The sequence below is a fragment of the Anoplophora glabripennis genome, unplaced genomic scaffold, assembly GCF_000390285.2.
Source record: "Anoplophora glabripennis isolate ALB-LARVAE unplaced genomic scaffold, Agla_2.0 scaffold1, whole genome shotgun sequence".
NCBI lineage: Eukaryota > Metazoa > Arthropoda > Insecta > Coleoptera > Cerambycidae > Anoplophora > Anoplophora glabripennis.
In genome coordinates, this window is record NW_019417028.1 from 4,718,892 (window position 1) to 4,734,764 (window position 15,873).

Sequence of the window (15,873 nt, forward strand, 5' to 3'; positions counted from 1 at the left end):
ATTCTGTTCAAGCTCAGTAAATCATTCGCTCTTTCCTTTGAAGGATACTCCATGAGCTGCTTAGAATGTCTATGACCTGGCCTTGAAGTCCAGTATTTCCTATGTTCTGTCTCAGTTCATTTGCCCAGAGCCCGCCTGACCACACTGGGAGATGTGCCACAGAAGGGCTCCGGGCCAATGAACTCAGTTTCGGATCCCTTCCTAGCAAGTTCATCCGCTTTCGCATTTCCACAAATGCCTTTATGCCCTGGCACCCAACACAGTCTGACTGTATTGTTGGTGGCCAGTTCAGTAAGCATTTGTAAACAATCCCACACCAGTTTTGAACTTATCTTGTGTGCGCCCAAAGCTTTAACTTGACTATCAGAGAATATATATGAGTTTACGTTTATAACCGCTACGTACATTCTCTGCCAGGCACGCCATTATCGCGCAAATTTCTGCTTGGAATACGGTGGGGAACTCCCCCAGACTGTAGCTTGCACTCCATCTGGGTCAGAGTCCATATATTCCTGCACCCGTCCCTCTGGTCATTTTGGAGCCATCTATAAACCATACGAGGCTCCACCTTTCCAGGGTATTAAACTTTTCCTCCCATTTGCTTTGATCCTCTATTCGAGTCTCAAAAGGCTTGTGGAAGTGAAACCTTGGAACCATCTTGTCAGGTACCATCCCAAAAGTTGGTTCCGACATAGATGTGTCTATAATCCTGGAATAGGAACTACCCCTCCAGTCGTTGTTATTCCAGAAGGTGGTGTATGGGGGTGGTAACGGGGAAATGGCTAGTTAAATTTTTTTAATGGTCGTATTAGGTTTCAGCGACCCCAAAAACGGAGGGGTGGGTGGGGTGGTCTACCTTCTGGGTCTTGACATTTTTTTTTGTGTGCCTGTGTATTGTTTCAGAATATGTCGTTATTAAATCAAAATTATTTAGTGATGACTGATCTACTTATCCAAAGATATAACGGAAATGCCATACATTAAAAACACTAATAAATAGTGTTTTGAGTATTAGATTATATCCACTTGTACACTTGTATAGTAATCTCTCTCACGATATAGTTTTAACTCTTGAAATGCCTTTTTCAAGACGTAATAACGTAAGCTACTGCTCTAAACAAATTAAAATCGCCCGTCGAAGAATTTCGGAATTAAGAAACGATGAAAAATTTAAAAATATGTTTAATTATGCGAAAAATATTACTGGACTACCAAGTTTGACCCTAAAAATTTAAAAATTTTTGCCTACGGGGCTATTTTTTTCTTTCTTGCCCCTAGTAAAAAAGCCACGGCTTTCTCCTATTCACAATGTCACGAGCCGCCACTGTGTCATACCCGGCAATAGTGGCATGATAGATCAAGAATCAAGTCTTGGCACTCGAATAGGCCAAGGACAATATCGCTTGGGGGAAACCCCCAACCCCACCCCATTGCCATAGTTGGCCCATCAGCAGGTGACGCTAGCGTCCACCTCCACTATTTCACTCCGATAACGCCAGTTCTACCCTTGTAACTGTGATAAACAAGATAAGTGGTAGATATATATATGTATATATATCTGTCGGATTTCCGTCTAAGGATAGTCCAGCTCGAAATGTTGTCTAAACTGGGTTGTCTGTTGTTTGTTCTCTCGTTTGGGAACAGCTGTAAGTAACTACACTTATTTGCCTAGCCTAGATCTTTAACATTTATTATATTACTTATATATTTTTCTGTATTTATTTTTATATTTTTTAAAAATCAAGTATATTTTTGTATGATCAGCATGGGAGTGACTAAAACAAAGATAATTTGCAAAACAGTTCGCTTTACATAAAATTATACAGGGTGTTCCGTTAATAAGCGTTAAAATTTTTATCAGAAAATGTATTAAAACGAATGGAGATCATTACGAAACATTTGTCATGATAAAATAGGATTGAAAGTCTGTTATACTTTGTTAGTTAATATCTGTTTTCTATTATTATTATTATGTGCATTATGGTAATTTGTAATACTCTTGTAAAACCAGTTTTAGTAAATAAAATATTATTAGTAATTTCATTATCCTCATCTTATTTTTGTACAATGCTATTACAAAGACGAAAAAAAATATTACAGTAAAAATAAAGCTTATACTTGCTTTAAACAATTTTCGTTACAATTTGTAAACCATAATTACAAATGTCATTTATTTGAAGCACGGCACCTTGATTAATTACAGAATTATCAAAAATTTTATGTTTAGTAAAACTGTAATAACGATTTCCTGCCAAACGGTTATCGGTTTGAATAAAGAGTACATATTTTTTTCTGATGTTGTTTCTCATTTCAACAATTTTAAATTTATGCGACGTTTAGCAAGGGAAAAGTTATGAACAAAATTAATTTTCAGTTCTAGGTAAAGTGCCCTCTAGCGGTGCATAATGAAAGTTTTCTCTGATAGGTCCAATGGAGCTTGATCTACTTAGTGGTGGTATCAATTTAGAGACTAATCGAATTTGATTAGATAAGTTATTTAAAAAGAAAAATAAAAAAAATTGAACATTGAGAAGTTGTAAGCTGCAAACAGTTGACAAATCGAAAAAAAATTTCATTACATACTGCTATTATTTTAATATCTAGAAACACCTCCCGGAGTTTCCTGACTGGCTTTCTGGACACCCTGATTAAAAGCAACAACTTTAGTTTAATAAATTTTTTCTGACTAGCAGATTCTAGAACTACCTAATTAGCTCTTATTTTTCTGCTTCCTTTTGTTCACTATTCTCCACAACTAGATAGATAGATAGATAGATAGATAGATATATTTATTAGTCCAACTAGAGCATTACAGCTTTGCTATGGGATAAGTCAACTCTACATAATACAATATAATTGCATGTCAAAAAAAGGCATATAGCCCGATCCACATTAATTACAGTACAAACAATAAATAAATAAAATAATAAATACAATATAAACATATGATAATATACAACCTACAACAGATTAAAATTAAAATAAGCTAACAGCTATTGTCAAAAAATTCCTGAACGGAGTATGCACAAATTTTTAATAAATATATTTTAACATTTTTTCTAAATAGATGAAAGTTATTTATGTTTTTCAAATGTTGAGGTAAATGGTTAAATAACCTTAGTCCCAAAACATTGTGAGCTTTTAAAGTCATGCCGAGGCGTTTGAAGGGGACACAAAAATTATGTTTGTTACGAGTATCATGACAGTGGACAGATACATTTGTAGTAAAACGTTCTTTATTTTTATAAATATATAACAATATTTCGAAGATATACAAACTTTTCAACGGGAGAATACCAAATTCAGTGAATAAAGGGCGGCATGACTGGTTCGGAGGTACTCCAGCTATACATCTGACAATACGTTTCTGGGCAATGAAAACGCTATCTGCCCTACATGAACTTCCCCAAATAATAATTCCATATGCTAACCTTGATTGAACTTGTGCAAAATAAAAGGAAATTAACTGAGGTATTTCTAAAACATCCTTCAAAATTCTAGTTTGATAACACTTTGAATTTAATATATTGGTAAGTTTATTACAGTGACTCCCAAATGTCAAAGTTTCATCTAAAATGATGCCTAAAAACGAAACAGTATTACTTTTCTCGATACTGATATTATTAAACTTTATATTTAGGGANTGTTGCGATTGCGACGTCCGAAACACGATTTTCCGGCCCCTAAGGGGTCATTTTCCCGGTCCCAAACGGGGAATTTCAGTTGGCCATAAACTTTTCGACCACAAATCCGGCTTTGGCTTTAGAATGCACCTTCGACCTTGCCTCATCCCGGAATCCATCTTTCAGTCCCTATAGAGGCCATTTTTGGCCCCTGGGGCCAATTCCAGACATGGAGGGCCATTTCTGAGCTCGAAATCGGATTCAGCGTCGAAAAATACATGGGAATACATATGTCCGACCCACAAGTCCGAACACTTTTTTTTTGTGGGGCTGTGTTGCGATTGCGACGTCCGAAACACGATTTTCCGGCCCCTAAGGGGTCATTTTCCCGGTCCCAAACGGGGAATTTCAGTTGGCCATAAACTTTTCGACCACAAATCCGGGTTTGGCTTTAAAATGCACCTTCGACCTCACCATATTTCGGAATCCATCTTTCAGGCCCTATAGAGGCCATTTTTGGCCCCTGGGGCCAATTCCAGACGTGGAGGGCCATTTCTGAGCTCGGGAACGGATACAGCGTCGAAAAATACATGGGAATATATATGTCCGACGCACAAGTCCGAACACTTTTTTTGTGGGGCTGTGTTATCAGTCAAAAACGACAGTTTAATTTATATATTTAAATTTAACTCGATGCTAGATTGTTCAAGTCAGGATGATCTGCCAGAGATAGACACGCCTTTGGGCAGAGTTCGAGGATATTGGAAGACATTAGATAACATAACTTATGCTGCTTTTGAGGGAATTCCATACGCAAAACCACCAGTGGGAGATCTTAGGTTTGAGGTGGGCCAAAATATTCTCATTTGTGTTAAATGTCGAACTTAACCGTCATTGCTTTTTTACATATTTGTAGGCACCTGAACCCATTCCAGCTTGGTCAGGAACTTGGGTGGCCAACGCTCCTCATACATGTGCCCAACGTCAAGTGTTTTCCATTATTGAAGCAACACCTGGTCAGTATAAAGCACCAAGCAACTTAATCTAGTTACGCTTCTCTTAAAAAGTACGGAAAAATATTACTTTTATATAAATTTAAGCATTTACTTCTTACAATATCATCGTCATTGATGAAAGTGTTTGTATTTTTTTAGGAGACGAAGATTGCCTCTATATAAACGTGTACATCCCTGGAGATTCCGTGAAGAACCCCAAGGCCCTTGACGTTATAGTTTCAATTCATGGAGGCGCCTTTATGGGAGGCAGCGGTCACGCGGATTTGAATACGTTCCTAAACAAGGAGGTTGTGCTTGTATCTTTCAATTATCGTCTTGGTATCCTAGGTAGGCTGTGACTTTAACACTGCCTTCGGTTTCCATGTCAGTGTTTATTCAATTACAGGATTCCTTAGCACGGAAGATGACGTCATACCCGGAAACAACGGCATGAAGGACCAAGTCTTAGCACTCAAGTGGGTCCGGGACAACATCGCTTCGTTTGGGGGAAACCCCCAATCCGTTACCATAGAGGGTGTGTCAGCGGGTGCCGGCAGCGTCCACCTCCACTACTTCTCTCCCCTCTCTAAAGGTTTATTCATCAGAGGGATGTCGCACAGCGGCACAGCCCTGGGACCGTGGGCAATAAGGAGGAATCCTTTGCAAGCCGCTAAGAAACTTGCCGTGTTGGTGGGCTGTCCCGACAGCCCCTCGGAAGAACTGAAGAAGTGCCTTAAGCAGAGGCCTGTACAAGATGTGCTGAACCAGTTGCAATATTTCTATGGTTACGACAGCATGCCGTTCTCGCCATTTGCACCAGTGGTGGAAAAAGGATCAACGAACGCTTTTCTAGACGCGGAACCTTACCAGCTGTTGAAGGAAGGTAAAGTCCATGATGTGCCTTGGATTACCTCCTTCACTGCAGATGAAGGATTGCTTCTTACAGGACGTGAGTCTTCTTTCTTTCATTTTTCTTATACCCGGATTCGGTAATACAAAACTGTTTATTATGTAATTCTTCAGTTTATTGGGAAAAGTTGGAAGAGGTAGACGAAAAGTGGTTAGAAATAGCTCCTTATCTGTTAATTGGCAACGAGACTTTACCTGTATCAGAGAGGGACACAATAGCGAAGGAAGTTTTAGATTACTATATGGAACCAGGAGAAAAGATTAATAAAAATAACTACAAAAAATTTACACAGGTATATTCTCTCAATTTGTAAAACAAAATTTATTTACTTTATTTTGTTTTTATTTGCATTTAGATGCTCACTGACAGGTTGTTCGCTGTTTCTGCAGAACTCTCCGCTAAAATGCAAGCCAAGGTAACGAAATCTCCAGTACATTTCTATATATTCAATTACACCGAAGGTGAAAACAAACCTATACAGCTCTTAACGGGATTTGATGAAATAGAAGGTAAGAACTGGAAAAACTAGGAAAAACATCATTGGATAAATATTACAAACGAAATCAAATCTAACATCATCATTTTCATAGGTGTGTGTCACAGTGAAGATAGCGTCTACTTCTATGGTATACTACATTTAAAACCATTATCGGAAAAGGATAAGCGCTTGATTACTGCTTGCTAGAATATGTTGTATTCATATGCCACCAGCGGGTAAAAATAACATAAATTTCCTTGAATTACTTATTTCCTTCATTAATCTCAATTTTTTAGTAATCCTTCTTTCGATGGGACAGACGTTTGGCAAGCAACGGGATCTGAAGAGCTGACTTATTTGCTTATAAATGGACCAGAATACATGAAGCTGCACAGGAGCGAAAGTGTAACCCCTATCGACTTTTGGAGCAAGCTTGGACTCTTGGAATATGAAAACCTCGTTGTAAAACATGAACTGTAGTTTGCTTTCCGTATTTTCTTTATTTTATAAGCACCTTAAGTTTTAATAATAGCTTATACTGGGTGATTCAGTTTGATATTCTAGCTATAATAATAGCTATAACAAACACAATATATTTTTAAATCGCCGCTCTATCAAATGCCATGAAATGGCATAGTATATATTTTTTTATCAATTCTGGAAGACATGTTTTCCGCGCTCAGCTATATAAGGAAGTCTACAGTTTCATTAGAAATATTGCTAGAGAAACAGCAAAAAAGGTGAACCTTACTTTCAGTAGCTTTATTCTGAAAAATGATAGCCAACTGCGGAAACAACTGAATTATGACGTTTCAAAATAATTGACATTTGGTACCTACCTATTCTATCTACATATATAGTTACAGATCCTGTAACTAATAATAAGAATACTTACTGTAACCAAGAAAAACTAGGTATGATTTTAATTTATGAAGAGTGACGAAAGCCAGGTATTTGTACCAACATCGTTTCCATCAGCTAAAATTTTCGGAAAGTTGGCCAAGAATTGGGCAGCAGATTAAATGAAGAAACACTAGAGTGTGTTTGTAGAGGGGGAGTGGTAAACAGAGCTAATTTGTGTCTGGAAGCAAATGGAGGTCATTTTGAACATTTGAAATAAGTATTGTTTTAAGTTGTTATATTATTATCGTATTAAAAATAAAATATGTTACTTTAAAAGACATAGTAACTTGTTTCCGCAACTGGCTATCATTTTTCAGAATAAAGCTACGAAAATAAAGCTTCATCTTTTTTGATGTTTTTCTGGCAACATTTCTAATGAAACTATAGGCTTCCTTAAAAAAATATATAGTGCTATTTGAACCAAAAACAGTTGACTATAGCAATTTTGACAGATGTTACCATGGAGACGATCTAATAATGTCATATGATAGAGTTTGAGCGGCGATTTAAAAATATATAGAGTTTATTAGAGCTATTTGTTAAAGTAAAAGAGAGAAAGGGCTGCGAATACCAAACTGAATTGCCCGGTATACAAAATACTATAAATGGTTTTGTTTCCCAAAATGCTACCTGTTCTATTTTACAATCAAGCCTATCTGGCGATTATAATTAACAAAATAACGAAATAAATAATTATACTAACGCGATATAATTACACTGGTTTGTCTATTGCTTATCCTCCATTTTATGACCAATTTTAAGTGACTGGACTATTTGTGATAAAGGCAAAAGAATTGTTTGAATTTACTAAGCCTAGTTTTTTTATAGCTGATTACAGTAGTTGTGGTGTACACAAACATACTGTGGTCAGTCAAGCGAAACTGAGAACAGGTGTCTCAGGTACAATATCAAAGTTGTCGAACCTACCGAAGCAATAAAATGAATTTACTGAGCATGAAAATCGTTATACAAATTCTATATTTCATACAAATAAAAGTTATGACAGTCAGTCAGCTGTATGTAGGGACAGAGCTGATCAACTCTTGGACTATTATTACAGATAAGAGTAGCATAATTGCAAGTAATTCATAATGTCTCACCATGTTGTTATTAGGTCAAAACTGATCTACTAATCCAAAGATGTACCGGAAATTCCATATGTCAAAGATACTGATTGATAGTTTTTTAAGTATTAGATTATATCCACTTGGATGATTATTATCTCCTTAATTTATCTCATAACAACATGTTTGTAAAGCTGTGTATTTTTCTATAGAGAATTTTGGTTATGCTATTCCAAGATTTGAGCTTAAAAGTTCAAGTATATAATAGGATCAGCCAGAGATAAAGACAACTGACGAACTGTAGGCCATTTTTCGAAGAACACCTTGTCATTTTTATCGGCAGAAATATGCGAATAGACCTAAAACGACAGATGGCGTCCGTTCAAAAATCATATTATAATTTTTCCGCTCTTTAATCTTTGAAATAAATATTTAATCAGTACAAAGCACGATTTAAATTGATACTCTTATCATATCTCTTTCGAACCATAATTCTCGAAATAATTCAAAGCTCAGAAATTCAGTGGCATTATTGAAATTCAAGTGTTAACATTTTCCAGGAATCTTTAACATGAAAGACACCGTCACACCTGACAACAGTGGCATGATAGATTATATCAGCAGGTGACGCTAGCGTCCATCTCCACTATTTTGCTCCAATCACATCACTTCTACCCTTGTGAGTGTGATAAACAAGATAAGTGATAAGTATATATCTGTCAGATTTCCGTCTACGGATAGTCCATCTCGAAATGTTGTCTAAATTGGGGTGTCTGTTGCTTGCTCTCTCGTTTGGGAACAGCTGTAAGTAATTACACTTATTTGCCTAGCCTAAATCTCTAACATTTATTATACAATGTGTCCCAGAAGTAACGCAAAAATAGAAGGCCAACGACAGTGACAGAAAATGTTACTGAAAATCCACACATTGCCATTCGTCGTATCGCCGCAAACGCCAATATATCAGTACATAAAAACGTACCTACAATCAACCAAAACACAAAACATCCCCAAATTTCCATTTTATACTGTGTCACTGTTCTCGCATCAGTTTATGATACCTACTTTTGTTGTTATTTTAAACCATGTCCATTCCAGTCATTGGCTTTTTTTCCGCTCCTGTCAAAGTAAAGTAGGCCAAACCCTATATCGACGTATTTCCCTTCAAAAGGACTATCCATTTATGNCTTTAACATGAAAGACACCGTCACACCTGACAACAGTGGCATGATAGATTATATCAGCAGGTGACGCTAGCGTCCATCTCCACTATTTTGCTCCAATCGCATCACTTCTACCCTTGTGACTGTGATAAACAACATAAGTGGTAGACAGATATATATCTGTCAGATTTCCATCTAAGGATAGTCCATCTCGAAATGTTGTCTAAATTGGGGTGTCTGTTGCTTGCTCTCTCGTTTGGGAACAGCTGTAAGTAATTACACTTATTTGCCTAGCCTAGATCTCTAACATTTATTGTATGTATTATACATAATATATTTTACTGTATTTATTTTTATATTTTTTATAAATTAAGTATATTTTTAAAATAATGATCGTTATGGGAGTGACTCAAACAAAATTAATTTACAGAACGGTACGCTTTACATAAAATTATACAGGGTGTAATCACATTGTATAACTCATTAAAAGCAACAACTATTAATAATTTTTTTCTAAATAGCAAACACTTGAACTACCTAATTAGCTCCTACTTTCCTGCTTCCCTTTGTTCGCTATTATCCAAGAGTTTCGACGATGGTATAGTTGTGTGTAACAAAAATTTAAACTTTAAAAAAACTACAATTATCTCAAAACCAAGAGGATTTCGAAAGTAAGTATCACATAAAAGTTGTTGCTCTTGATGACTTAAATGTATGAATAACATTATGACATTTATTTCTAGGACACCCTGTAGATAAAGTAGCATTTTCTTCTCGAGAAAGAATGCATTTTTTATTCATTTTCATCTCTCGCTGTAAAATTTACTTTAGAAAAAAATACTTATTAATTAAATTATTACAAGTAGCTGTAATATAATCGCAAGTCATTGGGAATCAAAAATTGATTCGTGATAATTTATAATAATTAGTCGTACAATGATAACACTAATGGATATTGTTCACATTAAAAAAAATACTAATACCTCGCTTTTAAGTATGCTGTTGTCTTTGTAGTGTAAATTATTATCAGTCAAAAAAGACAGTTTAATTTATATATTTTGCTTTAACTCGATGCTAGTTTGTTCAGGTCAGGACGATCTGCCAGAAATAGACACGCCTTTGGGCAGAGTTCGGGGATATTGGAAGACATTAGATGGCATAACTTATGCTGCTTTTGAGGGAATCCCGTACGCAAAACCACCAGTGGGCGATCTGAGGTTCGAGGTAAGTCNTTACTTCTGAGACACACTATATTACATAATATATTTTTCTGTATTTATTTTTATATTTTTTTAAAATTAAGTATATTTTTAAAATAATGATCGTTATGGGAGTGACTCAAACATAATTAATTTACAGAACGGTACGCTTTACATAAAATTATACAGGGTGTAATCACATTGTATAACTCATTAAAAGCAACAACTATTAATAATTTTTTTCTAAATAGCAAACACTTGAACTACCTAATTAGCTCCTACTTTCCTGCTTCCCTTTGTTCGCTATTATCCAAGAGTTTCGACGATGGTATAGTTGTGCGTAACAAAAATTTAAACTTTAAAAAAACTACAATTATCTCAAAACCAAGAGGATTTCGAAAGTAAGTATCAGATAAAAGTTGTTACTCTTGATGACTTAAATGTATGAATAACATTATGACATTTATTTCTAGGACACCCTGTAGATAAAGTAGCATTTTCTTCTCGAGAAAGAATGCATTTTTTATTAATTTTTACTTTAGAAAAAAATACTTATTATTTAAATTATTACAAGTAGCTGTAATATAATCGCAAGTCATTGGGAATCAAAAATTGATTCGTGATAATTTATAATAATTAGTCGTACAATGATAACACTAATGGATATTGTTCACATTAAAAAAAATACTAATACCTCGCTTTTAAGTATGCTGTTGTCTTTGTAGTGTAAATTATTATCAGTCAAAAAAGTTTAATTTATATATTTTGCTTTAACTCGATGCTAGTTTGTTCAGGTCAGGACGATCTGCCAGAAATAGACACGCCTTTGGGCAGAGTTCGGGGATATTGGAAGACATTAGATGGCATAACTTATGCTGCTTTTGAGGGAATCCCGTACGCAAAACCACCAGTGGGCGATCTGAGGTTCGAGGTAAGTCAAAATATTTTCATCTTTAAGGACAATATGATACACATATTTAAACATTTATGGTAATAAAAAGAATCAGTAAATTTTTAAAATTAAATCTTTAAATCAGTCCCTAATTTTGCCTGACATGTTGATTTTTTAGTAGAAGAAATAGTATGAGTCTAAATCTGAACAATTTTCCATTACAAATTATTTTTACTACAATTTTAAAAGGAACATATATACGAAAACACATGAGAAGTATAATACCAGATAACTTGCATTACGACATGGGTATTTGAGCCGCATATTTTATTAAATACATATTACGTTTTGGCATATTCGCATCTTTCTTATAATATTGTAATTTGGGGTAGAAGCACTATGATAGACAGAGTTTTTATTCTTCAAAAACGTTTAATTAGGCCAATTTTTAGTATATCTCCGCGTAGCACTTGTAAGGAGTGTTTCACTACTAATAATATTTTGGCAGTGCCCTACATTTATATATAATATAGGAAAATTCACAAGATTCGGTTTGTACAAATTAAAAACTAACGATTGCTACCACGACTATAATACTCGACATGGTGGTATGCTTAGTATTCCTCCACATAGTCATTGCTATTATGAAGTCACCTTATTACTCAGGCATTAAAATATATAATAAATTTACCACGTTATATTAAGGATATAAAAACACATAATCAATTCAAACTTGAACTAAAGAAATTTTTAATTTCTGAATGTTTTTATTCAGTTGAAGAATTTTTAAATTAACATGTCTTCCCCAACTTTTTGTAATTTGTTTTTGTAGTAGAGTCAACTTGTGTCTACTGTTTGTTTTTTACAATGTATTTCTTGCTATCTTAAGTATTTTTCATTGATTTATACTCTTTTGATTTGACGGCTATATCTGTTTTTTGTAACAGCTATAGTGACAAATAAATTATTATTTTTATTATTAGTACATGTTAATTTTAAAGAAATTATTATTCACTACACAATATATTTTTCAGAACTTAAATAGTTCTGATTCCCGAGATATGAGGAGTCAATTTTTAGTTTACGAGATACCGGATACCTCACCCGTTTGAAGTTATCTTTATTTTTACTAATTTGCAGGAACCTCAACCCATAGAGGCTTGGTCAGAAACCTTGGAAGCCAACACTGTTCACACATGCCCTCAAGCTGAGTCTAGTGCTCCTGATCAAATAACTGGTCAGTATAAAGCACTCCGTGCATAACTTGCTAGAATCACGATTAATATTGCGACTAAGTTGTTTTATTTTTCATCAGGGGACGAGGATTGTCTCTACATGAACGTGTACATCCCTGAAGGGTCTGTGAAGAACCCCAAGGCACTCGATGTGATAGTATCAATCCATGGTGGTGCCTTTACGGTAGGTGCTGGACACATTACTTTCAATACATTCATAGAGAACGAAGCTGTGCTCGTATCTTTCAATTACCGTATTGGTATTCTAGGTAAGTGCTTCTTCCTTCACCCTTTGTCATGATTCAAACAGTCTTAACGTTCCAGGATTCCTCAGCACGGAAGACGACGTCATACCCGGCAACTACGGAATGAAAGACCAAGTATTGGCACTCAAGTGGGTCAGGGACAATATCGCTTCGTTCGGAGGAAACCCCGACTCCGTCACCATAGTCGGCCTATCAGCGGGCGCAGCCAGCGTCCACCTCCACTATTTCTCCCCCCTCTCAAAAGGATTGTTCGTCAGGGGGATTTCGCAGAGTGGTTCGGCTGTAGCACCGTTTGGGATTAGGAAAAACGCCTTGAAACGTGCCAAGAAGCTCGCAGTTTTAGTGGATTGCCCTGACAGTCCCTCAGAAGAACTGAAGAGCTGTCTTAAACAGAAACCAGCGCAAACGTTGCTAGAACAGTTGGTACATTTCTATAGTTTCGTCAACATGGTGCCACTAATACCTTTTGCTCCAGTTGTAGAAAAAACATCAGCAAACGCTTTCTTAGACGCAGAACCATACCAGCTCTTGAAGGAAGGTAAAGTTCTTGATGTGCCTTGGATTACTTCCTTTGCTGCTGATGACGGGCTGCTTCCTGCGGGATGTAAGTAGGATAATACAATAAGGGTTTATCCTATGCTGATTTAATCACGCAAAATTGCCAAATCAAAATACATAATTTTCCAGATTTCTCGCAAATCTTGGAAGAGGTAAACGAGAGATGGGTAGAACTATTTCCCGATCTACTGGACTACAGTGACACTCTAGATGCATCACAAGTGGAGGCAGTATCGAAGGAAGTTTTGGACTACTATTTGGGACCAGGAGAAAATATCAATAAGAAGAACTTCAAAAAATTTACGAAGGTACACTTTTCCTAACAGAAAACCAAAATTCGTCTTCTTTAAATCGGGCGAAATTATTTCCTTTCAGATTTTCACCGACAGGTTGTTTGCTGTCCCTGCAGAACTGTCAGCTAAACTGCAAGCCAGTGTAAACAAATCTCCTGTATATGTTTACAAATTCAATTACACTGAAGGTGAAAATAAAATGACCAACTTCATTCCAGGTCTTCAAGGGGTAGAAGGTAAAAAGTGACTGTTAATATAAGCAGTTGTTTAGTGGAGATCTGGATTCAATTCAAGGTCAAAGCATCTGGAGCTGGAACCAGGTGTCCAGCTGTCAAGGAAGGTCAGAGGAAGAAATTCTTGAAGGTGGTCGCCATCGGCAATTACCAGAGGTGGTACAGAAAAAGAGACAGGGACTGTCGACAATGACCTCCAGGAACTTTTTCCTCTGACTTTGCTGGACATCGTCGCCGTGGCTGCTGGATATCAATGATAACTCCTGATGGTCTGACCTCGAAGTGATAGCAAATCCCCACTAAACAACTAGTAACGTATAACCAGATGAAGCGTTAACTAATAAAAATTGGGAACAAAACTAAATTTTCCATCCAATTCTGTCCATAGGTGTGGCCCATGGTGAAGACGGAATCTACTTCTATGGGATGTTGCATATAAATCCGTTATCAGAACAGGATAGACGCTTGATTAATGCGTGTCATAACGTGTTGTACTCGTACGCTACCAGCGGGTAAATACTATATAAATCAATAATTCTTAAATAGCTTATTTCCTTCATTATTATCTTGTCAAACAATTTCGTTAAAGTTTCCGAGATTTTACTGTACAGCCTTGGTAGTATTCTAAATTGTGAAAAGCTTTTGTATGATAACGACGTTAAAATCTATATTTCCATCTCTTTGAATACTGTTCTCTAGTTGTCGATTGTTTAATGTGCATTTTTACTCATTTCCTTGCATTAGTGTACTTACTTTATTCTAGATCCTATACGTTTAATTATTTCAATTTTACATTTTACTCATACCAATTATTTCAGCTAACGTCCTGTAATTGGATTTGTTCCTGTCGGACTAATAGTAGGTAAATAAATAAAATTTTCATTTTTTAGTATTCCTTCTTTCGTTGGGACAGACACTTGGCAACCAACGGGATCTGAGGAGCTGAGTTACTTGGTTGTTAATGGACCGGAAGACTTGAAGCTGTACAAGACTGAAAATTTGACTCCTGTCGACTTTTGGAGCAAGCTCGGACTCCCGGAATATGAAAATGTTATTGTAAAAGACGAACCGTAATTTCCTTTCAGTATCTTATGTATTTTATAGAAAATTTTAACGGATACTTATGAAATATTCTGTCTATTATATTTATAAAGTGTATGGAATTAAAAAATTAAAAAAACAAGTTTTATTCTTTTTTGACTTATTTTTATTATATCACTAAATGGTCTTTATAAAATGCATGTAAAATATTTGCTGTACATATTATAACAGAAAATAAAATTAAGCCAAAAGTTCAAATTAATATTACGACTTATAGAATCAAATTATACAGGGTTATTAACAATTTATCCAAAAAAAATGAGGAATAGATGCGTCATGAAATATGGAGTGGCAGTTTCTTTCAGTGTGTAATTTTACCGGAAACGACGAGAGCGCCCCGTCAAACCAGGGTAGAATAGCGGATTTGCCAAATGCGATTGAACGCCAACAAATATTAACCAAGTATGACCTTGGGCCTCGAAATGTACGAACTTGCAGAATGTAATTCTTCTGAAGCTGTTCGGATTTACGCCAACCGTTTTCCAAATAGAATTTGCATATTTGAAGTGACGAAAATCCCTTTGCTATTATTCAGACAAAACACTGACAAAAATTTATCATTAATGTATGGACGGGAATAATTGGAAACTGCTTAGTGGGACCACATATCATTGATGACACTTTAAATGGGGGATAAATACGTTTATTTACTGCAAGAACACCTTAACCGGTTATTGGAAGATGTCCCTTTAAATATTTGAAATAAAATGTGGCTTATGCCCGATGATACACCACCCCATTTTAGCAGGGCAGTAAGGGCTTATTGCTTATTATCGATCGATAGATCGATCGAAGTACCTAGTCCTTTTCCGTGGCCGCCTTGGCCTTCCGATCTTAATCCTCACGATTTTTTCTTTGGGGTTATCTTGAAAGTCTCGTTTATTCAGAAAATGCATAGAAATTCAAGGTGCACATATTGAACATCTTACTGAACCGTTCTCTTTTTTCTTTTGATTCTAT

At 35.8% G+C, this 15,873-nt stretch overlaps 2 protein-coding genes across 2 annotated transcripts; both read left to right on the forward strand.

The window, feature by feature from the left end:
- Positions 1-1,591: 1,591 nt before the first annotated feature.
- On the forward strand, positions 1,592-6,213 carry LOC111692105 (venom carboxylesterase-6-like). Its single transcript, XM_023455839.1, has 8 exons — positions 1,592-1,646; positions 4,324-4,469; positions 4,540-4,639; positions 4,778-4,966; positions 5,025-5,567; positions 5,642-5,820; positions 5,884-6,037; positions 6,119-6,213. The coding sequence occupies exons 1-8, from the start codon at positions 1,595-1,597 to the stop codon at positions 6,211-6,213; spliced, it is 1,458 nt and encodes a 485-aa protein (XP_023311607.1). The 5' UTR covers positions 1,592-1,594.
- A 3,128-nt stretch (positions 6,214-9,341) lies between these two features.
- Positions 9,342-15,003, forward strand: LOC111691283 (venom carboxylesterase-6-like). Its single transcript, XM_023455850.1, has 9 exons — positions 9,342-9,404; positions 10,215-10,360; positions 12,368-12,464; positions 12,543-12,731; positions 12,787-13,332; positions 13,416-13,594; positions 13,662-13,815; positions 14,201-14,324; positions 14,703-15,003. The coding sequence occupies exons 1-9, from the start codon at positions 9,353-9,355 to the stop codon at positions 14,884-14,886; spliced, it is 1,671 nt and encodes a 556-aa protein (XP_023311618.1). The 5' UTR covers positions 9,342-9,352; the 3' UTR covers positions 14,887-15,003.
- The last annotated feature ends 870 nt before the right edge of the window (positions 15,004-15,873 follow it).